This window comes from Siphateles boraxobius, unplaced genomic scaffold, assembly GCF_051911475.1.
Source record: "Siphateles boraxobius isolate OS27281-9 unplaced genomic scaffold, OSU_SipBor_1 304, whole genome shotgun sequence".
NCBI classification, from domain to species: Eukaryota; Metazoa; Chordata; class Actinopteri; order Cypriniformes; family Leuciscidae; genus Siphateles; species Siphateles boraxobius.
In genome coordinates this window covers 5,001-32,094 of record NW_027508925.1, presented here as the reverse complement: position 1 = coordinate 32,094, position 27,094 = coordinate 5,001, and the positions used below count along the sequence as shown (strand labels likewise).

The window sequence follows — 27,094 nt, the reverse complement described above, 5'->3', positions numbered from 1 at the left end:
CATTTTAGTTCGCAGTGCATTAAAGGCAGCTGTTATTTCAATTAATGTGTTTTCATAAAGCACATTCAAAAACAACTGAAGTGCTGCAGAATGAGTAGAAGACATCAGCAGGAACACGCAAAAATCTCAATAATGAGAAAAGCTAAAACATAATAAAAGGAGTGTTAGAGAGTGAATTAAAATTTCTGTTCAGCGCTGAAACTCCAGCGGAAACACTGACACCAGATCCAGATCCAGATTGAGTTTAAGCGAAGCCTGTGTGTTATGATCAAATATCTGTGACTGATGGAGCCGTCTCTGACAGAAGAGGCCGGATCTGAGATCGAGACACACACACACACACACACACACACACACACACAGGGCATCATGACACACAACAAAAAACACACTTGCTATTCTTGAAATTATCATTCATTTTCCATATCTCGGTTTGCTCTACCTTTACAGAACATTGGCATTTGGAATTGATGCATTTCTGCTGTTTCATGTCTGTGTTCTTAAAGTTTTGGAAACACACATACAACAGAAACCATTTCCTACAAACTCTAAATGTCAAAAGGTCAATGCAGCATCACTTTCAACGTTTCTAAATCCGTCACGAATCAGACAGAAACAACCAGCGGATTGTTGAGTCACTCAGCTGAGAAAAACAAAACTCCAAAAACACCCGCGCGATCAACGGCTTTATCACACGAGTGGAGGAATCCAGACCGGCACAAACCAGATCCAGACCGGCATGATCCAGACCGGCACAAACCAGATCTAGACCGGCACAAACCAGATCCAGACCGGCACAAACCAGATCCAGACCGGCATGATCCAGACCGGCACAAACCAGATCCAGACCGGCATGATCCAGACGGCACAAACCAGATCCAGACCGGCATGATCCAGACGGCACAAACCAGATCCAGACCGGCATGATCCAGATCAAGACCGGCACAAACCAGATCCAGACCGGCATGATCCAGATCCAGACCGGCACAAACCAGATCCAGACCGGCATGATCCAGATCCAGACCGGCACAAACCAGATCCAGACCGGCATGATCCAGATCCAGACCGGCACAAACCAGATCCAGACCGGCATGATCCAGATCCAGACCGGCACAAACCAGATCCAGACCGGCATGATCCAGATCCAGACCGGCACAAACCAGACCGGCACGATCCAGATCCAGACCGGCACAAACCGGCACGATCCAGACCGGCACAAACCAGACCAGCATGATCCAGACCGGCACAAACCAGATCCAGACAGGCATGATCCAGACCGGCACAAACCAGATCCAGACCGGCATGATCCAGACCGGCACAAACCAGACCCAGACCGGCATGATCCAGATCGGCACGATCCAGATCCAGACCGGCACAAACCGGCACGATCCAGACCGGCACAAACCAGACCAGCATGATCCAGACCGGCACAAACCAGATCCAGACAGGCATGATCCAGACCGGCACAAACCAGATCCAGACAGGCATGATCCAGACCGGCACAAACCAGATCCAGACAGGCATGATCCAGACCGGCACAAACCAGATCCAGACCGGCACAAACCAGAGCAGCATGATCCAGATCCAGACCGGACAAACCAGATCCAGACCGGCATGATCCAGATCCAGACCGGACAAACCAGATCCAGACCGGCACGATCCAGATCCAGACCGGCATGATCCAGATCCAGACCGACATGATCCAGACCGGCTAGCAACGTCTGACAGTCTTAAAGTGACAGCAGGTTAATAGTAAACATGCTGTCGCTTGTCCTTAAAGGGACATAGTAGGAAAAACTATTCACTGGGAGTCACTGGGAACCAGCAACTGTGTGGTAACCCATATTCTTCAAAATAACTTATTTTCAACAAGAAGAAAGAAACTTATTTAGGTTTAAACTACCTAGAGAGTAAATGATGACAGAATTTACATTTTTGTGTGAACTATCCATTTAAAGGGACAGTTCACCCAAAACTGAAGACTCTGTCAGTAATTACTCACTCTCATGTTGTTCAACCCCGTCAGACTTTCGTTCGGGACACAAATGAAGATATTCTTGCTGAGATCTGAGAGCTGAGTCACTCCTCCAGAGGCTTCTAGGCAATTTCATTCTGCCGGCCCAGAAAAGTTAATAAAGACATCGTTAAAATAGTCCAAGTGACTAGAGTGGCTCAACCTTACGTTTATCAAGCGACGAGAATACTTTTTGTGCGCAAAACTCCCCCAAAATAACGACTTTATTCAACTCTTCATGTTGTCCGCGTGGCCGTGAGTGAGTCACGAGACGCATGCGCGAGGGCTGAGGCGACGCTCACGTCATTGGATGGGAAAGTGTGAAATATAAGCTGTTAATTTTCCGGCATTGCTGAGGCACTTCTACGTTTTCTTGTTGGTTTCTCACGATTTAGACATCCAGGAAATGCACAGTTTACAACCATTTTAAACATCGAGATCCGTGAGCTTGATCTTCTCAGTTCTCGGTTTAGTCACTGTAGTCACTCATTTTAACGATGTCTTTATTAACTTTTCTGGGCCGGCAGAATGAAATTACCTCGAAGCCTATGGAGGAGTGACTCAGATCTCATCAAGAATATCTTCATTTGTGTCCCGAACGAAAGTCTGACGGGGTGGAACAACATTAGAGTGAGTAATTACTGACAGCATCTTCAGTTTTGTGTGAACTGTCCCTTTAAGGACAAGCGGCAGCATGTTTACTATTAGGCTACTGTCACTTTAAGACCGGCAGGCATCGTATAAACTATCCCTTTAATGTTAATAAAACAACAAAACAACAAAAAACAAAGAGAAATTCACTCACTGCTCTAAGAACTTCAATAGTAGCTTTAATAAGAATGTTTTATTTTTATATTTGTTCATTTAATTTAATTCTTCAATGCTAGCTGAAAAAGTAAAGCACTGTTTATTTCATTTGTACATTATGTTGTGTATGTGTAATGTATACCTTTGTTCTTATTTTTTAATAACAAAGAAAATAATAAAGATTTTTATCTTCGCCACATTGGCCTAAATGTCTGCAATTCTTTTTATTTTATATTTTATTACTTTAAAAGGCTTTGTTTTTAAAATAGGGACATTAGTTTGGCTGTAATGCTCAGTCACTTGCAAAAGTAAAACCAAAATGAAAAGAATCGTGATAAAATCGTTAATCGTGATTTTCATGAAAAAAACTGAGCACCCTAATGAACACTTGTTAAAACTGACGCAGGTTATTTTTAAGTTTCTCAGCTCTTTTATCTCTGAAATGCGTCATTTTGGTTTTCTGTGGCATTAAGGTGCAATAGTTCTGATATGAATTATCTTCGTTTCATTTTTAACATCACAATAACAGCCGTATTAAAAGGAGTGTGTAGACTTCTTCTTATCCACAGTCTGAGATCCACTCATCGGAGAGCAGTGGGATTATGATTATGACAGCGATATGATTATGATTTGACACAGTATGATGGCTTGAGTTTGTCTGGTAACCAGCGACTCTGTGGATGTTTTAAAGTGACAGTTCATCCAAAAATCATCATTTACTGTCCCTCATATTCAATAACAAGCAAAGGCTTATGTGTGTGTTTTACTGATTGTACCTCTGCCTTTAAGACTAAGCAGAAACATTAACTCTAGGAACGTCTTCTGGGTGTAAATGGAGGAATAGTTGATTGGATAAAGAATTAAAAACACAGACCACAGCGAGTTTGTGTGTTAAATCAGATATTATGTTAATCTGTCATCTCTGTTGTTCTGTTTATACAAGTGATGTAAGAATGCAGCATGAGAAATATAAATTATGCAAATATGCAGATGATATGGCACTTTTCTGAAAATACTGTGTACATTTTGAGTATGAGGAGCAGGTTTTGTCTGTAAATAATGTTATGTGATCAACCTGTTGAAATTGTGAAGACTTTTAAGTATTTGGGAACTATAACTGACTGTAAATTAAATGATCTGATAATGTGGATCTTATGTGTAAGAAAGCGAATCAAAGGCTATTCTTGCGAAGGAAATTGCTACGGTCAGGTCGATCCGCAACGAGTTTATAGAAGTGTAATTGAGAGTGTTTTAGGGTCTAACATCTCTGTGCTATTCGGACAAGTAACATCTGTGAATAAAGTCAAATTAAACAGAATTACAAGAGTAGCAGGTCAAATTATATCACATTCCTGTTCCGAGAAAAGCACAACACACCCTTCGAATCTTTGAATTGAATTGAAATGTTCTTATGATATTTTGAGGAACGTTGGACCCCATTGACTTTCATCATATGGACAAAAAAAATATGGTAATTTATTTTTCCCGAAGAAATATATTTATCTCAAACACAATTTTTTTAAATCATGTATTATTTTGTTATTACAGTTTTTTTTTAATTCGCTTTGGTACTGTTTTCACAAGTAAGGCGTACATTTTCAAAACTCTTAGTGCTAATATCACAACAGATCGAAAGTGCTTTTTCAAACATTTCAGCATGTTTTCAATTGTGTTAGCTGAATACACAAACTCAGAACTATCCGTTTCACAACACAAAATAACTGTTTCATCTATATAAATGTTTCATTCACAGTAAGTGTGTGTGTGTGTGTGTGTGTGTGTGTGTGTGTGTGTGTGTGCGCGCATGCGAGTCTGTGAGGGTTTGTGTGTGTGTGCATTTGAGTGTGTGTGTGTGTGCATTTGAGTGTGTGTGTGTGTGTGTGTGTGTGCGCCCATGCGAGTGTGTGAGTGTAAGGTGTCATCGGCAGCATCTTTGTCTGGTCAGCAGTTTCACATCGACCATCATGTTTCTCTGTGGGGACTCAGAGGCATGTGTGTGTGTGTGTGTGTGTGATGTTGGGACGATGTGGGTGCGTGTCGTTTCAGCTCAGTAAGGGAGGATTTCACGGTTTCACGTACAAGCGTTTGTGTGTGTGTGTGAAGATGATGTTGCAAAAGCAACTGATCCTCGTCTATTTCCTGTTTCTCCTCTTTTCAGTCTGAGACTAAAGGCCGAGCGAGAGGAGAGAGAGCATGATGTATTTCACACTAAATAACTATAAATGTACCAGCATCAAAACTCCACCCACACATACATATGCAAATGTCTATGATGTGTTAATATGAAGAGAGAGTGTGATACACAACTGTCTCCAGCACAGTATACCTGATCACAACTAGAAAAATGATTCATATTTCAAATAAATGCATATACTCATATATGTTAAAGCAGTAGAAGCGTGCACTGCCTCACTGAGACAGTGAATAGGAATGTGTGTGTGTGTGTGTGTGTGTGTGTGTGTGTGTGTGTGTGTGTGTGTGGTGGTCAAGCCAAGTTGTCGACAGGAGTGAAACTTTGCATCAGAAAAAGGAAACGCTAATGATTGCACTTCCTAAAAGACTGAAAGAGCAAACGCTCAGTGAACAAGCCTCGCACGCCCCCCTCGTCTCTCTCTCTCCTCTTGTGACTGCATGAAAGTGAAAACCATGAGTGTGATATGGGGAAATTTTTGCATGGCTCCACATACCCTGAATACAGCATTTACAGGAACAGTGTGTGTGTGGGCGCGCGTGTGGGTGTGTGTTTCATCTGAGGGTCTTTTTAGAGGAAGAGGGAAATCCATAAGCCTTCACACACAGTTTTGTCAGCATCAGTCATATGACCAATGCAAAACTGCTGAAACTCTCTCACACCCGCACATACACATACACACACACAAACTGATAACACACTGATCACACACTCACCTCCAGTCCATAAACTCAGACGCTGCTTCTGTCGTTCTGTCAGTATCTCTCGCTCTGGGTCAGTCCTGATGACAAGAAACAGAGACGCGTCAAAAAATCAATCAAGAAAAGCATATACAGTATAAGAAAGTAATGAGATCAATATAAAACACAGATGGCAACGAATGAAAACTCTCGTGCACACACACACACACACACGTACAGACCGACGATACTCAAAGAAGAGCATTAACACGAGAAACACACACGGCTTTCGTGCGTCTGACGCTGTAAATCACACACCAAACTAAAGCTTCTTTACTGGCGTCTGTGGTTCCATGAAGAACCTTTAACATCTATGGAATCTAATCAGGTTTTATACACACACACAGACACACACACACACACACACATAGTGTGAAAGACCGTCTCAGACTCTAAACACACGCTGCTGTTTCTGTTCTCTCGTTCACACACCTGCATGAACTCATCAGCGTTTACTTTTAATTAGTGCAACGATTAATCTTGATTAATCGCATCCAAAATTAGATTGTTTACATAATTATGTGCGTGTCCTGAGCATAATTATTTTGTATGTATAAATACACACACATGCATGTATATATTTAAGAAAACTTTGTTATGTATATATAAAATATAAATATTTATATATAATATAAATTATGTATAAATATATATACAGTATATACATGCAAATATTTCTTAAATACATGCATGTGTGTGTGTATTTATGTATACAAAATAATTATACTCAGTATACACACACATAATATATCATAATATATTATTGAATTAATAGATTAATTGTGATTAATCGTTCCCCAGCGCTACTTTTAATCTGTGAATATTTCATTACCGCACAGCAGTTCTTTTCACATACAAACTGTAGTAAATGACTAAAACACGTCATTCATGTGTCAAATCAAACCAGACTGTAACATAGTGTCGGCACGGTTCCGGCCCACATCTGGAACACAGGACTCCACTCAAGCCGGATCCGGCCCACATCTGGAACACAGGACTCCACTCTAGCCGGATCCGGAAAACAGGACTCCACTCAAGCCGGATCTGGCCCACATCTGGAAAACAGGACTCCACTCAAGCCGGATCTGGCCCACATCTGGAAAACAGGACTCCACTCAAGCCGGATCCGGCCCACATCTGGAACACAGGACTCCACTCTAGCCGGATCCGGCCCACATCTGGAACACAGGACTCCACTAAAGCCGGATCTGGCCCACATCTGGAACACAGGACTCCACTCTAGCCGGATCCGGAAAACAGGACTCCACTCAAGCCGGATCTGGCCCACATCTGGAAAACAAGACTCCACTCAAGCCGGATCAGGCCCACATCTGGAACACAGGACTCCACTCTAGCCGGATCCGGCCCACATCTGGAACACAGGACTCCACTCTAGCCGGATCCGGCCCACATCTGGAACACAGGACTCCACTCAAGCCGGATCCGGCCCACATCTGAAACACAGGACTCCACTCAAGCCGGATCTGGCCCACATCTGGAACACAGGACTCCACTCTAGCCGGATCCGGAAAACAGGACTCCACTCAAGCCGGATCTGGCCCACATCTGGAAAACAGGACTCCACTCAAGCCGGATCCGGCCCACATCTGGAACACAGGACTCCACTCTAGCCGGATCCGGCCCACATCTGGAACACAGGACTCCACTCAAGCCGGATCTGGCCCACATCTGGAACACAGGACTCCACTCTAGCCGGATCCGGAAAACAGGACTCCACTCAAGCCGGATCTGGCCCACATCTGGAACACAGGACTCCACTCTAGCTGGATCCGGAAAACAGGACTCCACTCAAGCCGGATCCGGCCCACATCTGGAACACAGGACTCCACTCTAGCCGGATCTGGCCCCCACCAGGAACACAGGACTCCACTCTAGCCGGATCCGGATCACATGTGGAACACAGGAATCCACTCCAGCCGGATCTGGCCCACATCTGGAACACAAGACTCCACTCAAGCCGGACCCGGCCCACATCTGGAACACAGGACTCCACTCGAGCCGGATCCGGCCCACATCTTGAACACAGGACTCCACTCTTGCTGGATCCGGCCCAGATCAGGAACACAGGACTCCACTCTAGCCGGATCCGGCCCACATCTGGAACACAGGACTCCACTCTAGCCGGATCCGGCCCATATCTGGAACACAGGACTCCACTCAAGCCGGACCTGGCCCACATCTGGAACACAGGACTCCACTCTAGCCGGATCCGGAAAACAGGACTCCACTCAAGCCGGATCCGGCCTACATCTGGAACACAGGACTCCACTCTAGCCGGATCTTGCCCACATCAGGAACACAGGACTCCACTCGAGCTGGACCCGGCCCACATCTGGAACACAGGACTCCACTCGAGCCGGACCGGCCCACATCTGGAACACAGGACTCCACTCGAGCCGGATCCGACCCACATCTGGAACACAGGACTCCACTCAAGCCGGATCTGGGCCGGATCTGGAACACAGGACTCCACTCTAGACGGATCCGGCCCACATCTGGAACACAGGACTCCACTCAAGCCGGATCTGGGCCGGATCTGGAAAACAGGACTCCACTCAATCCGGATCTGGGCCGGATCTGGAACACAGGACTCCACACTGGCCGGATCCGGCCCACATCTGGAACACAGGACTCCACTCAAGTCGGATCCGGCCCACATCTGGAACACAGAACTCCACTCGAGCCGGATCTGGGCCGGATCTGGAACACAGGACTCCACTCTAGCTCTAGCCGGCCGACTATCTGGGCCGACACTATGTTGCAGTCTGGGAACTCACAACAAACACACTTTCTCACTCATAAAACAATGAGCTAAAAACACTAACAACAGGAGATTTACAGTGTTTTCTTTTGTAAAACGTCGTTATGACACTCTCTGCTGTTTATAAATTTACTGCAGTAAATGTTACATGATCCATGTTTACATTACAGAACATAATTATTCACAAGTTTCCCGATTTGTACAGATACTAATGAAACTGAAAGACATCTAATAGTCCTGATAGCATTTCATGCTTTAGATTCAGAATGTACTTCAGTATTACTAGTGATGTATGTCTCGAGACCGGTCTTGGTCTAGAGACCACTTTTACGCAAATATAGATCTCTGCAGGACAGTAATAGATCAGTGGGCGACAGAGGGGCGTTTTCAAGCGTGTTACCGGATTTGCCCATGTCACAGTGAGGGTAGGTTTAGGGGCGGGGTCAGGTGAAAGGCATCATTTTCATTGCATGATTTATAAACACCCACCAGTTTGAAAACGCCCACAAATTTAGAAACACCCACTTTTGTTCCGCAGAGACCCCATACTCCTTTTACGTGGTCTCGGTCTTGTCACGGCCTTGACGGTCTTTGGTCTTGGTCTTGTCTTGGTCTCGGACCTCTCGGTCTTGTCTAGGTCTCGCTGTCTCAGACTGACATTGTGGTCGGGGGATTTAGCAATACAATACCACAATATCCACGACGACACAACGTTCAATAATGCAACAGTATTTGAATTTTCGTGTGACTCGTTTCGCCTGTTTGAACAATGTATCTTGATGGTCCAGAGGTAGAATTTTCGCCAACCGTGTCAGAGGTATAGTTCGTATAGTTTTTTTTCTCATCAAAACCGATTATGTTCATCAATGGTTGTGTATAAAGCAGGGACACGTTTGTGTGCATTATGTTTTGTGATTTCACCAGAACGAATAGAGAGTGCCTGAACGAATGCCTGAACGTGTTCATTGAATGATAGTTCATGAACTCGTTCATATTTTGGGCGAACGTGAACTGAACGTACTGTATTACTGCCTGATGAACGTTACTGTGAACTCGTTCATTCTGGTGTCTGTGAACGGCGCGCGGCGCGCTCTCAGTTTAACTTCGTTCAATAGGGCGCCAGATTTCTATAGAGTCTTCCAGGCGAAAACCCGGCTAAAACACACGAAACAGGCCTTAATATGTAGCGGAAAAACACCCAATCTGGCAACACCAGCCGCCAGCGTCGCACCTCCGCATGCGTGATCAAAACAAAATGCAGCAAGGAAGCGTCTTATGATCATTTAAACAAGTTTTATGACGAGGTCGTGAGGATGGGAAAAATCTTACATTTCTGTGCAAACTTTGCCCGCCGATAAAATAACTGCTGTCTGTAGTTCTATATGGGCTGTGGCAATAATTTTGAAAAATAATAGCTCACAGCAACATTATGGAAAAAAAGAACTATGAATGAACTAGTTCAAAATTTTAAAGTATGAACTGAACCGAACTAGTTAATTTTAAAATTTCTGAACTGAACTTTAAACTAGTAGTTCATGTAGAAAGTGAACTTTCCCAACACTGTACGCTACTCTGTATTTTTTCCCTCTGGTCTCGGTCTCGATTTAGGCGGTCTTGACTACAAGTCTAAGTATTACTGTAGAAAGTGCGATATCTTCTTCAGTGCTGTATCTTATATTCGGTTTGAACTGAAGTTGAACAGTTTTGAGAAGAGTCTGTAAACGTGCAGATTAATCTCACAGAGTGTTTGAGTTTAAGTCATAAATAAAGAGAAATTAATCCATGAACGTGGAAAATCCCTCCTCGTGATGAAACTGTCCAATATAGTAATTCTGCGCACAAATACAAAGCCTGAAAACACAACAGTTCATCAATCGATGAACATCATGTATTTGATCTAAAAGTGCTTTAATCATAGTATCATATTTGATTTCTAAAGCCTGTAAATGATAAATATTACATTTTCCCTCAATGTCCTGCAGTTCTTCGGTCTCTGATTGATTGTTTTCACTCTTTTATCAAGTAAAAGTCTTTTAGTGTAATTGTACAAACGTCCTCCTTCAGCTCGAGCTTCACGAGTCTTTCTGTGTCAAATCTGACCTGATTTTATCAAGGAAACGTAAGAATAACTCTGATAGTGCTAGTAATATTTCAGCTGGACTGAAGCAGCTTTACTTGATTATCATCATTTATTATAAAATACATGAATATCAAATATGATCATCAGGCTTTTGAGGAAGGTTTATCTGTTCTTCCCTAAAATCATCATTGTATTGCATATGTTTTACAGCTACAGATCATAAAACTAAGCATTAAATATCATCTTAAGACATATTATTGTCAGATAGTAATATGCATTTTATGTCAGTATCTGCTGTATTGTTATAAAGATCTCATTGATTTACATTACAAGCATCAGAATTTCATATAAATATCAGCATTTGCATCAAACTGCATATTTATGGTTCTCTGAATAAAACTGAGCTCAATATTCTCACTATATCAGACTATAGAGCATAAAAGCCTGATGGATCAAACATAATTAAAATACATGATTTGATATACAAGGTCAATAAACTAGCAGAATATTATTACATGATATTATTGCATAATCATCCAGAGGATTCAGTGACTTTATGCGTTTAGTGGAGGAACCGCGTCATCACCGACCGACCGAATTACCTGAGTAATTAAGTTACTATGACAACGGCCGTGAGGGGGTCGGAGAATTAATTATGACTGACAGCAGGTGAGAGTCTAATTGAACTCTAGGACTAATTCAAAAAAACCTTTGGTTTGTCAAACACACAAACAGCAGCAGCTTCAGGAGTGTTTTCCAGGTAAAGGCGTTCAGGTCGCGCGCGGATCCGGTTCAGCGGGTTCAGCCGGTCCGTCAGCGCGTGCACGGGCGCGTTCCCGAGGAGAATCCGCCTCATTTTTAAAACAAACTATTATCAAAGCGATAATAATCTCGAGTCGTTATTCTAATGCGGGGTGTGCGTGTCAGCAACGCGCGCGAGGACTCACCTGTCAGACGCACGCGCGTGCGCGTGCAGGTAAAAGCCGCAGATCACAACGCAATAATCACACCGAGCGAATGAATGAAACTTACAGCGGATCGTTCCTAATGACGGAACGGGGGTCGTTCCTTTTGACAGCAACGGTAGCACGATATCTCAGACACGTCACGACACGGGAGTTACCGAGAACCCGTGACGTGTACGTCCTCTCGTGACCCCGCGGTAATGAGGATCAATAAAATGAAACTATATAAATAAACAGAGCGAAAGACGGTGAAACGGGAGATTGTGTCGATGGAGATGCCGCGCTCGCCGCGCTCGCGCTGTACGGAGGAGAAGAGCTTTACCTGAGCCGGTGTCACCTGAGTTTCCCCCGCGCGTCCCACCTGACCGAGCGCGCACTTCCTCAATGTGACGCGTCCACGCGCACGGGCTCCTGCTGATCTGTGCGCGTGTGTGTGCGCCGGTTCTGCCGGTTCTGACCCGCTCCTGACGGACTCCTCCTTAAACCAGCGACCAGGAAGCGCTTGTCCTCTTCCAGCAGCGCGGGTGATTGGCTCTGCAGGCGTCGGAGGGCCGCGGGGGGGGGGCGGGGGTGTGGGGGGGCCGGACTCCGCGCGCGTGCACGCCCGCCCGCGCGCCCGCGAGCTGATGAGGGTGGGCATGACCGGCAGACCGAGCGACCGTGCGCGCGACCGCGGCTGCTGGTGGACTCGATCACGTTTAACGCGCTTCTTCCTTTTTCATGTTGAACGCGCGTTTCCACTTCTGCTTCCGAAAATGAGTCAAGTGATAAACTTTGAATTTGCATGTCAAATAGTGTCAGTCGTGGACACACACACTCACTCAAACTCTCTCTCACACACACACTCACTCAAACTCTCTCTCACACACTCAAACTCTCTCTCTCTCTCACACACACACACACACACACACACTCAAACTCTCACACTCACTCAAACTCTCTCTCACACACACATACACACACACACACACACACACACACACTCAAACTCTCTCTCACTCACACACACACACACACACTCACTCAAACTCTCTCTCACACACACACTCACTCAAACTCTCTCTCACACACACACTCACTCAAACTCTCTCTCACACACACACTCACTCAAACTCTCTCTCACACACACACTCACTCAAACTCTCTCTCACACACTCAAACTCTCTCTCTCACACACACACACACACACACACACACACACACACACACTCACTCAAACTCTCACACTCACTCAAACTCTCTCTCACACACACATACACACACACACACACACACTCAAACTCTCTCTCTCTCACACACTCAAACTCTCTCTCTCACACACACACACACACACACACACACACACACACACACTCACTCAAACTCTCACACTCACTCAAACTCTCTCTCACACACACATACACACACACACACACACACTCAAACTCTCTCTCTCACACACACACACACTCACTCAAACTCTCTCTCACACACACACTCACTCAAACTCTCTCTCACACACACACTCACTCAAACTCTCTCTCACACACACACTCACTCAAACTCTCTCTCACACACTCAAACTCTCTCTCTCACACACACACACACACACACACACACACACACACTCACTCAAACTCTCACACTCACTCAAACTCTCTCTCACACACACATACACACACACACACACTCACTCAAACTCTCTCTCACACACACACTCACTCAAACTCTCTCTCACACACACACTCACTCAAACTCTCTCTCACACACACACTCACTCAAACTCTCTCTCACACACACACTCACTCAAACTCTCTCTCACACACTCAAACTCTCTCTCTCACACACACACACACACACACACACACACACACACTCACTCAAACTCTCACACTCACTCAAACTCTCTCTCACACACACATACACACACACACACACTCACTCAAACTCTCTCTCACACACACACTCACTCAAACTCTCTCTCACACACACACTCACTCAAACTCTCTCTCACACACTCAAACTCTCTCTCTCACACACACACACACACACACACACACACACACACACTCACTCAAACTCTCACACTCACTCAAACTCTCTCTCACACACACATACACACACACACACACACACTCAAACTCTCTCTCACTCACACACACACACACACACACACACACACTCACTCAAACTCTCACACACACACACACACTCACACACACACACGCTCACACAATCACTCAAACTCTCTCTCACACACACACACACACACTCACTCAAACTCTCTCACACACACACAAACTCTCTCTCACTCACACACACACACACACACACACAATCACTCAAACTCACACAAACTCTCTCTCACACTCTCTCTCTCTCTCACACACACACACACACACACACACACACAATCAATCACTCAAACTCACACAAACTCTCTCTCACACACACACGTCTGGTTTACTATCTTTGTGGGGACTCTCCATAGACTTGGTTTTTATACTGCACAAGCTGTATATTCCCCTTACACTAACCCGACCCATCACACACAACTGTCTGCATTTTTACATTTCCAAAAAAACACTAATTCTGTATGATTTATAAGCTTGTTTACCCATGGGGTCCTCCTCTATTTCTGTCCCCACTGTGACACAAGACCCCATGAGTCTGTGTGCATTCAGGTTTAAGTCCCCACCGGGATAGAAAAACATGAACACTCACACACACACACACACACACACACACACACACACACACACACACACACATTGACAAACTAGCTCACTCACATACTCATTCACTCACTCACACACTCACAAACACACACAGAAACACACTCACACACACACTGGAAACACAGACACACTCACTCAGAAACACACACACACTCACTCGGCTTTTGTATTCAGACTACATTCAGGAGTGTGTGTTGATGTATATCAGTATTTTAGTACCTGATTACACACACTTACAGAAGTCATTATCCGTCCATTTAGCGGTGACATGAGCACAGCAGCTAAAGTGTCTCTCACAAACACACACTCACACACACACACTCACAGACACACACACTCTCACACTGACGGCAAAAAGTGTTTCTGAGAGATAGAGAAGAGAGATATGAGAACGCATGAAAAGAGGAGTGTGTCAGGATGAGGTTAGTGTTCGACAACAGTCTCACTGACTTCCGCTTTGAAATGGTTTATTTTGTGTGTAGAGCATTTAAAACTCTCTCTCTCTCACACACACACACACACACACACACACACACACACACACACACACACACACACACACACACACACACACACACACACACACACACACACACACACTGCATGAGCTGAGAGCCCCATCTAGTGCTCATTATCGGCATGACTCGGATCCGACAAAGCATGTCATGTAAAAGATCCAGCCTAAAGTCCTCCTGAGATTTTAAGGTAATATTGTAACGATTGAACACATTCACGTAACAAATTATCTAAGATTAGTGTGTTTTTTCTTATTATTATTTTTTTCATCAACTCAAGAACCCGTTTATGAAACTAGCAGATGCTTTGAGCTGATTGGCACATTTATCCAAAGTGACTTCAATGTAAAGTTGACAATCAAACCATCAGTGACTCCAGATTCTCGACCAGCGTCTGCGGGAACACACACACACACACACACACACACACACACACACACACACACACACACTCTCTCTCTCTCTCTCTCTCTCTCACAGACACACACACACACACACACACACACACACACACTCACTCACTCTCTCTCTCTCACAGACACACACACACTCTCTCTCTCTCTCTCACAGACACACACACACACACACACTCTCTCTCTCTCTCTCTCTCTCTCACAGACACACACACACTCTCTCTCTCTCTCTCTCACACAGACACACACACTCTCTCTCTCTCTCTCTCTCTCTCTCTCTCTCTCTCTCTCTCTCTCTCTCACAGACACACACACACACACACACACACACACAGGGCCGGTTCTAGACATTTGGAGGCTCTAGGCAATATTCATCTTCGAAGCCCCCCACCCCCAATAAAAAACTCTTGAAACAAATATGATTCCTAACCTTTTAATTTATACAACATTTAATTTTAAATGTTTTTACTTACACAGTACATAAGTTTGGACACATTACTATTTTTAATGTTTTTGAAAGAAGTCTCTTATGCTCATCAAGCCTGGATTTATTTGATCAAAAATACAGAAAATAATATATTATAAAAATTTAAAATAATGGTTTTCCTATTTTACTATACTTTAAAATATATTTCTGTGATGCAACGCAGAATTTAGTGTCATGTGATCCTTCAGAAAACTTTATAATATTCTGATTTATTATCAAATGTTAGAAATGGTGCTTAGTATTTATTTTATAACCTGTGATACTTTTTTTCAGGATTTTTTTTATTATTAAAAAGTTGTTTTAAAAAAGTCTTCACTATCACTTGTTATATATTTAACACATCCTTGCTGAATATTCCTGTTTTTTTTTTGTATGTTTGATCAAATAAATGCAGGCTTGTAGAGCATAATAAAAAACTTCTTTCAAAAACATTAAAACTAGTAATTGGTCCAGAATTTTTTTTAATTTTTTGAAGAAAAAATAAAACTTATCTTGTTATTTAGAGATATTAAGTCGTTATTTCAATATAATATCTCCTTATTTCAACATAATAACAGGGGTTTCCATGCATTGAATTTTTTTGGCGGTTGCCAAAGCAATAATAAATAAGAAGCAAATATAGCAGACAATATGATCATGATATGGAGACGACGGAGCGATTGCATTGCACTGCACGTGAACTGGAGCATCTCATCATAAATTTTGCTCATTTAAATAATTGTGTGTGTGTGTGTGTAGCCTAATTATATATATATATATATTAGAGGTGGGCATAGATTAATATTTTTAATATTTTAATATATATATTTACGCAGCTCCCCCAGTCAATGATCTAGCACCCCCTCAGCAGCTGCCTTAAACATTATCTGGCGCCGCCCTGCTGAAGTGGTATTCTGGAACTGTAAATAAATTAAATAAAACAGCAAAATAACAATAACAATAACATCTTCATTAAACAAAAAAGAGATTACCTTAGATGAAGTTTGATTAATATGCACATACAGTAGCCTACTGGTAAAAAGTCTGGACCAATTACTAGTTTTAATGTTTTTGAAAGAAGTTTTTTATTATGCTCTACAAGCCTGCATTTATTTGATCAAACATACAAAAAAAAAACAGGAATATTCAGCAAGGATGTGTTAAATATATAACAAGTGATAGTGAAGACTTTTTTAAAACAACTTTTTAATAATAAAAAAAATCCTGAAAAAAAGTATCACAGGTTATAAAATAAATACTAAGCACCATTTCTAACATTTGATAATAAATCAGAATATTATAAAGTTTTCTGAAGGATCACATGACACTAAATTCTGCTTTGCATCACAGAAATATATTTTAAAGTATAGTAAAATAGGAAAACCATTATTTAAAATTTTTATAATATATTATTTTCTGTATTTTTGATCAAATAAATCCAGGCTTGATGAGCATAAGAGACTTCTTTCAAAAACATTAAAAATAGTAATGTGTCCAAACTTATGTACTGTGTAAGTAAAAACATTTAAAATTAAATGTTGTATAAATTAAAAGGTTAGGAATCATATTTGTTTCAAGAGTTTTTTATTGGGGGTGGGGGGCTTCGAAGATGAATATTGCCTAGAGCCTCCAAATGTCTAGAACCGGCCCTGGCAGCACCTGATGGGCTGGCGTTAATGTGACGTAATGTAACAGTCTATGGTTAAGATAAACATCGTCACTATTTTAGTTAATTAATAAATATTTAAATAAATTGTAGGACATTTGTACATTTTTTATTTATTTATTTTTTGTCCCTCTGTCTGGGCCCCATCCCGCCAATCGGGCCCTAGGCACGTGCCTAGTTTGCCTTTGCGTTAATCCGGCTCTGCCGTTTGGTGTGTGTGTGTGTGTGTGTGTGTGTGTGAGTGAGTGAGTGAGAGAGAGAGAGAAAGTGTGTGTGTGTGTGTGTTAACAAACAGTGACACAGAAAACTGATTCTAAATACACTTTATTCGGATTTGGCAAAAATCTTTTTTACATGTTCATAATTACTTCTCTTACATATCATTAAAGACTATTCCCTTTTTTTCTCAAAAGCTAAAGCTGAGAGAACAAATAAAAAATAAACATTTGGTCCTTAAATGTGCAATCTAGGCAACATGGTATCGAAGGGAAAGGTAGACATAATCTCACTATCGGCACAAAACACTAAGGGACAGCACTTGGCACAGCACAAGAGATTCATACTAGGGAGTGTGTGTGTGTGTGTGTGTGTGTGTGTGTGTGTGTGTGTGTGTGTGTGTGTGTGTGTGTGTGTGTGTGTGTGTGTGTGTGTGTGTGTGTCACTGAACGGAAGCGGCTACAGTACAAGAGCAAGAGAAAGATGAAAGCTGCTCTGGTCCAGATGAAAGTGCGCAGAGCTTCAGGTGTGTGTGTGTGTGTGTGTGTGTGTGTGTGTGTGTGTGTGTGTGTGTGTGTGTGAGAGACACTGACGACAGAGAGAGAGGGAATCAGAACTAAAGCACTGCTGTATGCTTGCTGTTTTGTGCAACACACAATCAAAACAAAACACTACTTCAGTTACGGTAGAGTGAGAATATGAACATTATAGTCATATATTCAAAAACTAACATCAAACACCTGAGACGACAAACTACTAATGGATTGCTTCCAGTTTTTTAATCAAAAGAATTATATTGATATATTCTTTACAGTTATTTAAATACATTTTGTCACATTTGTGATGCTAATTATTAGTTATATAATGGGCAAATGTTACATCTTGGTGATTAAAAAAGAGACGAGAGGGGAGAAGCCGGAAACAAAGTTTTTAAACTAAATATATTAATTGTCAGTCAGTTTATGCAGACCCAGGTGGTGAGGTTTCTGAGCAAGCTGACACTGGCCATCAACAAAATAATGTTTAACGCAACTCAAACTCTGGTGCTTTTAGCTAAACCCTCCCACATAATGTTTAGTGAGAGAATGCAAAAGCATGAAATAAAGTCTTATTGTATTTCCATCACCGTGTCCCTTTAGCGGCTCCGTATATTCTGGCACCAAATGGAAACTCGACATATCAACAAAAGTTCTCCTTTCCGAAGAGAATATAATTCATAGATGTGGTAACAAGGAAATCATGTAGCATTGCTTCAATGTTTTATTTCCTAAATATGTACTTTGGTAGTTCTTCACTCAGGTCTCAAGATTTTAATTTCGATTTGATTCTTTTGACTTGCATACTGATCAGGAAATCACTGGCTAACGGTTTAACAAATGGACGGATGGTGCTAGACAAACACAAGTACACAAAATTGGTTAGAACGATAAAATTGTAGTTCTGTTTTTCATGTAGAAATTAATTTTCTACACTATGCACCATTTATAGTTTACAGGCAGTGTACACTAAATTAACACAAATTCACTGTGTCTAAACATTTTTTTCAGTCTTGAATTATGCAATTCTAGTATAGTGCCGGCGGGATGCCAGGACACGCTCCGTACGACTCGGACACGGAAGTGCAAAAAAGTTCTAATCATGTGACAAATGTTCAGTCACGTTCAGTGATTGTAAATCCCTAGCTGGTTCTCGGCAGGTTAAGCTTTCATTGTCTCCAGGTTGTGTATGATATGATCTGATATGAAAATGCTCCTTGTATTTTTAACATTCTGTGCAAATGCGTCATAAAGTGGTGGCAGGTCTGCAGTTGCATTACCTTTAAGACATTTTTGGCAAATGACAGAATTTATGTCTAGACTATGAAAGATTAGGTTACACTTTATTTTAAGGTGTCATTGTCACAGTGTAATTATATATTTTATAGTACTGAGTGATAATAATTAACTACATGTACCTACTATAGGGGTTAGGATAGAATTAGGGGTTGGTCGAGGTTTAGTTGCATGTAATTATGCATAATTTACTGTTATTACTATGGTAAGTACATGTAACATATGTAACAAGGACACTGTAAAATAAACGTTACCAAAGATTAAAAACACTCATCTATTTTTCTGTTGAAAAGACCAGCAAAAGAAGATATTTTCATGGGCTCTGTAGAAAGATCATGGTTCTGTAGCATGTTTTGCTGGTGATCAACACGACTATGTTGGTTCACCAGTCAGACCGTTGAAATTTCTCAGCAGGGCTTCAAAAATATTCGACTTGACATTCCCAGATGACACAAACACACTACTTCTTGAGTCAAACATTTTCTGCTCCTTTTTGAGTAAAAAATTTTCTTTTCTTTTCTTGCTGGGGAAAGATGTAAAGTCGGGGGGGTTAAACCTTCCCATGGCCAAGACTCAACAAAACTGGGAGGGTCGAATGTAGACAACATGCTCATAGACCCTGCAGAGCCTGAAGTGATATCTCATCTCCTGAACCCACCAGCGTCCAACTCCCTCCTCATACGTTAGCAGGATACTTTAGTCTCTTTGTCTCTGAATCTCTCTGTGTCTGAGGCAAGTCCTGCTCTTTCTTTGCCTCCTTTGGTGAAGCGAAGGTGGTGGAGATGGACTGGAGGACTGGAGATGAGGAGGCAGGAATGGGAGATGGACTTAAGGTAGGAGTGGACAGAGCGCTTAATGTCTGAGTTTGGGAAACAGCCGGCTTCTGTGGAAACTGTGAAGTAGCAGGAGATGGAGTGGATGCAGGAGAAGGGGATGGTGTGTGTGATTGGGCCAGGACCGGCGTTGAGGGTCTGCTTTGGGCTGGGCTGTTGATTGGAGAGCCAAGGGTCCAAGGCGAGCTCGGAGTGTGTGTGGGAGTTGGGGTTTGAGTAGAGATCGGAGAACGTACCGGAGGAGGACCAAGGACCGGGACAGGGGCTGGCATCTGGACAGAAGTGCTTTGGCTCAGGGTGGAGCTCAGAGGTTTACCTGGAGTCTGGGTGGGAAGTGGACACTGAATGCAGGTTGAGGTTGGAGATTGTGCCGCGGCTAGGATATGGATGGGAGTTGGACACCGACTCTGGGATTGGGATTGGATGGCCACTGGTGTTCTAGATTGGGTGGGGGTCTGAATAGGGGTTTGAATGGGGGTTGGGGTTCGAGTTGGGGTTGGGGTTCGAGTTGGGGTGGGGGTTTGAGAAGGAGTGACGGTGGGTGTTGAGTTGGCTGTGCAGGATAACGGTGGTGGAGAGGGTTTGACACGGGAAATCTGAGCGAAAGAGGTGCTGGAAGATGAAGTTGGAGAGGTGGAGATGGATAGAGAGGGAGAAGCAGGTCGTAGGCAAGGAGGAGGAGAGGTCGAAGGAGAAGTCGGTATTGCAGTGCCAGGTTTGACTCGCTGGGTTTGGGGAACACCTAGACCAGAATATGCGGCCATGAGAGATAAAGGAGGGTTGGTGGAGCAAAGAGGGATTTGCTTTGGGGAGGACGAGAAGGGGGCGAGGGGTGTTGGAGCAGATCCTGGTGTGAGTGGAGGTGTGTGTGTCAGCTGAGAGGGCAAGAGTAGGGGTGTGTGTGCAGGCATCTGTGTGGCACCAAGCTGTGGCGCATTTGAGCTCAAAACACCTGCGCTTCCTCCTCTAGCGAGTCCTGATGATAAAATGAAGGGTGCCGGCAGCAGGTTTCCTCCGGATGCTTTACGATGGAGAGGTGGGAGAGGCTGAACGCCCACCCAGCTGCGGTGGGGAAGAGTCGGCTGGGAGGCGGAGAGCAGTCTTGCCTCTTGGGTTAGCCGACCGATCATTGGGAGCCCTTGGGTGCTCCCTCCTCCAACATGCCGTAGTAAAGCTTCTTTAGCCCCCTTTGGCCCAGATCCGGCGTTACGTCCTTCGATAGACGGCGCTGCAATCACTGAGGGAGGCGGGACTTTATGGACAGGTGACGCTGTGGGCTCTGTGTGGAGGCGGAGGCTGTAATGAAGAGTTCTGCTAGCCTGTAGGGGAGCGGACACTAATGACGCAGATGTGGGAGTTTTTCCAACTACACCTGCTGAAGGAGCCGCAGCGCTCGGTCCCATAGTGGAGGGCGAGGGTGAAGGTGTTATAGAGGATGGGACTCCACGCGGGGGCAGTGCCCCCATCACACCGATGAGGGAGCTGAGCGACTGCCGAGGGAGTAGAATGGGTGGACGGGGAGGGGAAAGAGGGCATGACGAGGGCGACGGCGAGATGGGAAGAAAGATGGCAGCTCCGAGGGCATGTTGTTGTTGAAGCTGTTGTTGCAACTGTTGCTGCTGCTGTTGCTGATGCATCAAGGCAATGGCCACGTTGGTGGTGGCAGCGGCCGTCTGGAGGGGAGCGTGGACCAGCGGGGCCCAGATCACCGGATGAGGTCGGGGGGAGACTGTGCCTCCGGTGCTGCTTCGGTTGCTCGCAGCCGTGATGTCCTGCATGGTGGGCATGCTGTCGTGCTTAACAATCTGCTGGACCAGAACACTATCACAAGATCCCAGACCGGCGCCTCCTGCTCCTCCACCACGGCTCCCTCCGCCCCGTCCCAAACTGCTGCCCGCAACAGATCCTCCCTGTGAGGTCTTGCGCAACAAAATCGAGTTCTTCTTACCTGTGAAAAAAAGGAATTAAGAATGGGGTTAGGACAGAAAGAAAATAATTGAAAATGGTTATTTACATGGTTGTAAAACACTGTTTCCTAAGAATTAAATACTTCATTTTTAAGCCAATCATATTTTCTCTCATTTACTCACTCATGTCCGTATTGACTCATTTTATGGTGTTATTCTGTAATTTTTGTCACTTTCACAGTACAGAAAAAAAATGGGGAGCTTTAAATTTAGTAAGCCAAAGCCTCAATTAATCTTTCTTCAACTACAAAATCAGTTGCTCATTTAAGGGAATCATTTCAGGGGCAACAAAACGAAAAAAGCCAATAACAGAAAGGTAAGAAACTCTACAGACTAGAACAGGAAGGGATTTAAGAAATAGTGAAAGAAATGTCAGATTTATTTATTTGTTGCATATTTAGATGAGTTTCAGGTTTATAAAGGGGCAAAAGCAGCAGGAAGGTTTTACCGATGCGATCGAGTCTGTCCGCTGCCACGGTCTCAAAGGCCCGTCTCATCATGGGATGCTCTTCCAGAACCTCGTTGAAACTGCCCACACTGAGGGAGTAAAGTCGACAGTACGTATCTGCTCGAACACTAGCCGTCCTCCGGCCACGTGTCAACAGACAGATCTCTGAGTGAAGGAGAAAGACCACAGGGAGGTAAGAACGGGATCTATAGGAAAAATAAACCACTCGACCACGGGTGCCTTTCCTGAAGCCAAAAATGGTTGCAAGTTTCGTAGATAGTTGCTTAACACTAACCGGGAACGCTCTCAGAACTTTAGCTAACGTTCTGTCAAGTTTCTGTCAAAGTTATGAACAAACATTCTTCCAGTAATGGTAACAGCATGTTCGTTCAGAGTCTCGCCTTTAATAATATTCTCAAAACGTTAGCACAAAAACATTATTTATACGTCATCCATGAAACCTATTTTTTCTGCAACATTTTTGTTGTTCACCGTATTTTAAATGTTACTACTTGTTTCGGAACGTTCACAGAACATTCAAAAGCAACGTTCCCATAATGTTTGAAGAATGATACAATGGAATGTTCCCTTAACCTTCACATAATCAAGAAATAGTGTTTTTTTTAAAAAACACTTCAAAAATTGGATTTATTAAACGTTCAGAAAACATATAATGGGAACATTAGAAAAAAACATATTTTTGTTAGTTGGGAAAGCTCAGTACTAACATCTGACATCAGCCAATCAGCTGTTAACTCACCTCCAAAGTATGACCCATCACTAAGCTTGGTCTCCCTGTTTCCACGAGTAAGTACGCTGACCCGTCCGTGCTGGATGAAATACATTTTACGGCCAACGGTTCCCTCACGAATGATGAAGTCATTGGGCTGGAAGACCTCAAACTTCAGCTTTGTGAGCACTGCGGTCACGAAGTTTGGGTCAGCGTTAGCGAAGAGAGGCATGTTAGCCACCAAGCTACGGCAGTTGAAGCTAACAATTTCCTGTTAAGGTCACAGTGCACAAGTAGACATTATTAATCCGGTTAAAGCTTGTAAAACTGCAACAACAAAAACTCACAAGTACATACCAGGAGTTACTAGCACAATAATGCTGGTGTTTGAATATAAACTAAAATAGTTCTGTGATATTTGCTTGTTTTTGAAAACACCTAATACAATGGTGTGGGCAAACTTCAGTTGGGTAGTGGACAACGAACAATTTATTTTTATTCATCATCAATATTTTAAATAACATATAATCACCTCTAGTGTCAGGGTTTCAGTTGACAAATGCATTTTATCAATACAAATATTCATAAAAAATTGTATGTATAAAAATTACACAAAATTGCATGTATTATCATTACATGAGATTTTTGTTTTGATGTGCATCAATTAAAAAAAGTTACACAGGTAAACAGAGGACAAAAATGTCCGTGTTTAAAAACTGTCATAAAAATGTGAAGCTTGGGAGCACAGACTTGAGTTTGGTATCATTTTAAAGAAGACCCTTTGCAGATTATTGCTGAAGTAAAAAAAATATAATAAGTAAATCCCCGAAAAGGTTATATAGGTATAAGTTTATGGAAATCATTTTATACAATATATATATTGTATCAAGTTGAACTATAAAACGGCAAGAAAATCAAAGCCATTAATCTAAATAAATTGTGTTCCAAATATGAGGATGATGTGTCAAAAAATGAGCTTCCGGTAAGAGTTTGTTTGGGCGCAGTAACACATTTTCCCCATTGGGTGCCAGCAAAACTCCACTGGTGCACACAGGGATTGGATTTGTTATTTGCAGTTGAGTTTTTCTCTCTCAATATTACAAACACACACATGCACACACACACACATTTTTTTATAACACACATACTAACCACACTCTGACATCCATACCAACACACCCACACAGATATCGTTGCATAATTTATCCAATTGGCTCTATAATATGCCGAAGCAAAAAACAGGAATAAAGCGATATTTGTTTTATAGGCCAAACCCCCAAAAATGGCACCATCTGCTAAAAAGAAGCAGAAGCATTGCCAACAGAATGAAAGCCTCTTAACAAAGATTGCATCATTTTATAGTTGAATGGCCCTGAGATTAAAAATTGCAGTTTTATTGGTTTTCAATGGGGACATTTTTGTCCAAAAGGCGCTGAGAGGGAAGAATTTTGTGAACCTAGTGCAAAAAAGATTTTTCAAAGGAAATGGGGGTGAAAAGGTAAAATTACAATAAAAATACACACCTGTGCAAAAATTCATGCAGTTAACATTAACAACAAAAAAAAGTAACACATAGCTACAAAGTGGACAAAAATGTCCATGTCAAAAAAACTGTCATAAAAATGTTAGGCTTGGGAGCAAAGACTTAAGTTTGGTCTCATTTTAAGTAGGACCCTTGGCAGATTATTGCTGAAGTTAAACAAGTGAAAAAAGTCAAACCAAAAATTTTGTATAGCGGTTTAAGTTTATGAAAATTATTTATGAACATTATTATCGTTATTTTATATAAAATATATATTTTATGAAACATGTTGAACTCTAAAACTGATATAAATTCAAAGCCATAACTCTAAACAAGTTGTGTTCCAAATTTGAGGATGATATGTCAAAAAATGAGCTTTCGGTAAGAGTTTGTTTGTGCGCAGTAACAGATTTTCCCCATTGGGTGCCAGCAAAACTCCACTGGTGAACACAGGGATTGCATTTTAGATTCGCAATTGAGTTTTTCTCTCTCAAATATTACAAGCACACAAACACATATACACACACATTTTTTTTATTACACACATTCAAACCACATTCTGACATCCATACCAACACACCCACACAATTATCGTTGCACAATTTATCCAATTGGCTCAATAATATGCCGAAAACAGGAATAAAGCGATATTTGTTTTATTGGCCGAACCTGGAAAAATGGCACCATCTGATAAAAAAATAGTAACAATTTAAATTTTGAAGCCTTGTCAACCAAATGAAAGACTCTTAACAAAGATTGCATCATTTTATAGTTTAATGGCCCAGGGATTAAAAATTGCAGTTTTAATAGGTTTCAATGGGGACAATTTTGTCCAAAAGTCGCTAAGTGGGAGTATTTTGTGTAGCTAGTGCAAAAAAGATTTTTTTAAGAAAATGGTGCTGAAATAGTAAAATTCCAATAAAAACACACACCTGTGCCAAATTTTATGCAGTTAGCATTAACACAGGCAAAGTGATCAAAAAAACTAAACCGAAAAGGACAAAAATGTCCATAAGGATACACAAGGGTTAAAATTGTTTTAGTTTTTAACTCATTCACCGCCTGTAATGTAATTTTCTGACTCTCCGTGTTTTCACTGTTATATTGTTTTATGTAATGCTATTACGCATCTTCTGAAAGAGTAGGGAATCTTTGGATCAAAACACAGGCGAAGAAGAAGCAGAAACAAGTGATGAAAGCATTGCTTATACGTGTTATAGTCTTTGGGGGAAAGAAACTCAGATTTTGTTCAAAATGTTGCTTTTTTTATTAAACTAACCCAAAATCATGTGTTGATAAAAAAATATATAACTTTTTTTTTGTTTAAAAGCAGAGGCTCTGTTCTTTCTTTTAATAAATTGCATGTTCAGATATTTAAACCAAAAAATATTCCGGGGGCCATTACATTTTTGTGAAAGTTATCAACATTTCTGGCGCTGACTGGCAACTTTTATTTTTTTAAATACGCTGGTGGGGAAAGAGTTAAATGTCAAGTCAGCTGCCCAACTGCATCTTTAAAATATTTTAAAATGTATATTTACTGTGACTCTATATTCAGTATAGGTGTTTATTACACTTCAAAAACTGTTACACATCACTTCTGATTTATTCGCTTCTATTTATTCAGCACTGCCTTATTTTTACAAACTGTGGAATCATATTGCACAAATATATAAAACAAAAGAACAAAAACAGCTGAAACTGAGAAGTAAACTTTAGGCAGGGATGAGTTTAGTGATGACAAACCTCCTTTAAGGGGTCGCTCAGCTCTCCCAGAATGTTGTCCTCATCAAACATCTTGCCCTGGTATCGATGTTCATAATACTCGTGGATTTTCTGCCTGACATCTGATGGAAGTTTATGGAAAGACATGTACTGTTCCACCTGCTTATACTGGACGACAGGCAGGAGCGCTCTGTTAGTCAGACTCATGAAAGTAAGGAAGTAAAATGTATTTATACTGCGCTTTTCACAGACAGGGTCACAAAGTGCTTTACAATAGACAAATAGAATAGAATATAGAATAAAATTAAATTCAACAGATAAACTGATCAATAGACCAATCTTCACTTGTCTTCACTTGAGACTTGAGTCATGAAGACTCACTTGAGATAAGATAAGCAGGCGCCTGACCATGTAGAGCCCTATAGGTTATGGTGAGAATTTTGAATTGGATCCTGTAAGTTACAG

At 42.2% G+C, this 27,094-nt stretch overlaps 1 protein-coding gene and 1 long non-coding RNA gene across 2 annotated transcripts; both read right to left on the bottom strand.

Annotated features, from left to right (window-relative positions):
• Nucleotides 1-1,999: 1,999 nt before the first annotated feature.
• Nucleotides 2,000-12,137, bottom strand: LOC143757496 (uncharacterized). The gene is made up of 3 exons (XR_013210563.1): nucleotides 11,902-12,137; nucleotides 5,729-5,793; nucleotides 2,000-2,112 (listed from the first exon to the last, which is right to left on the bottom strand). It is a non-coding gene; the product is annotated as an uncharacterized LOC143757496 (long non-coding RNA).
• A 5,527-nt stretch (nucleotides 12,138-17,664) lies between these two features.
• On the bottom strand, nucleotides 17,665-26,836 carry LOC143757495 (uncharacterized). Its single transcript, XM_077248562.1, has 4 exons — nucleotides 26,651-26,836; nucleotides 23,413-23,653; nucleotides 22,653-22,817; nucleotides 17,665-22,185 (listed from the first exon to the last, which is right to left on the bottom strand). The coding sequence occupies exons 1-4, from the start codon at nucleotides 26,834-26,836 to the stop codon at nucleotides 20,081-20,083; spliced, it is 2,697 nt and encodes an 898-aa protein (XP_077104677.1). The 3' UTR covers nucleotides 17,665-20,080.
• Between the last annotated feature and the right edge of the window lie 258 nt (nucleotides 26,837-27,094).

Bases quoted from the DNA above. Each gene is read 5' to 3' on its own strand.
- LOC143757495 (XM_077248562.1), bottom strand. From the start codon at position 26,836: ATGAGTCTGACTAACAGAGCGCTCCTGCCTGTCGTCCAGTATAAGCAG. The intron at 22,818-23,412 runs GTGAGTTAACAG...TCCTTCACTCAG, and splicing joins TGATGGGTCATACTTTGGAG to AGATCTGTCTGTTGACACGT. The intron at 22,186-22,652 runs GTAAAACCTTCC...TTTTTTTCACAG, and splicing joins GGACAGACTCGATCGCATCG to GTAAGAAGAACTCGATTTTG.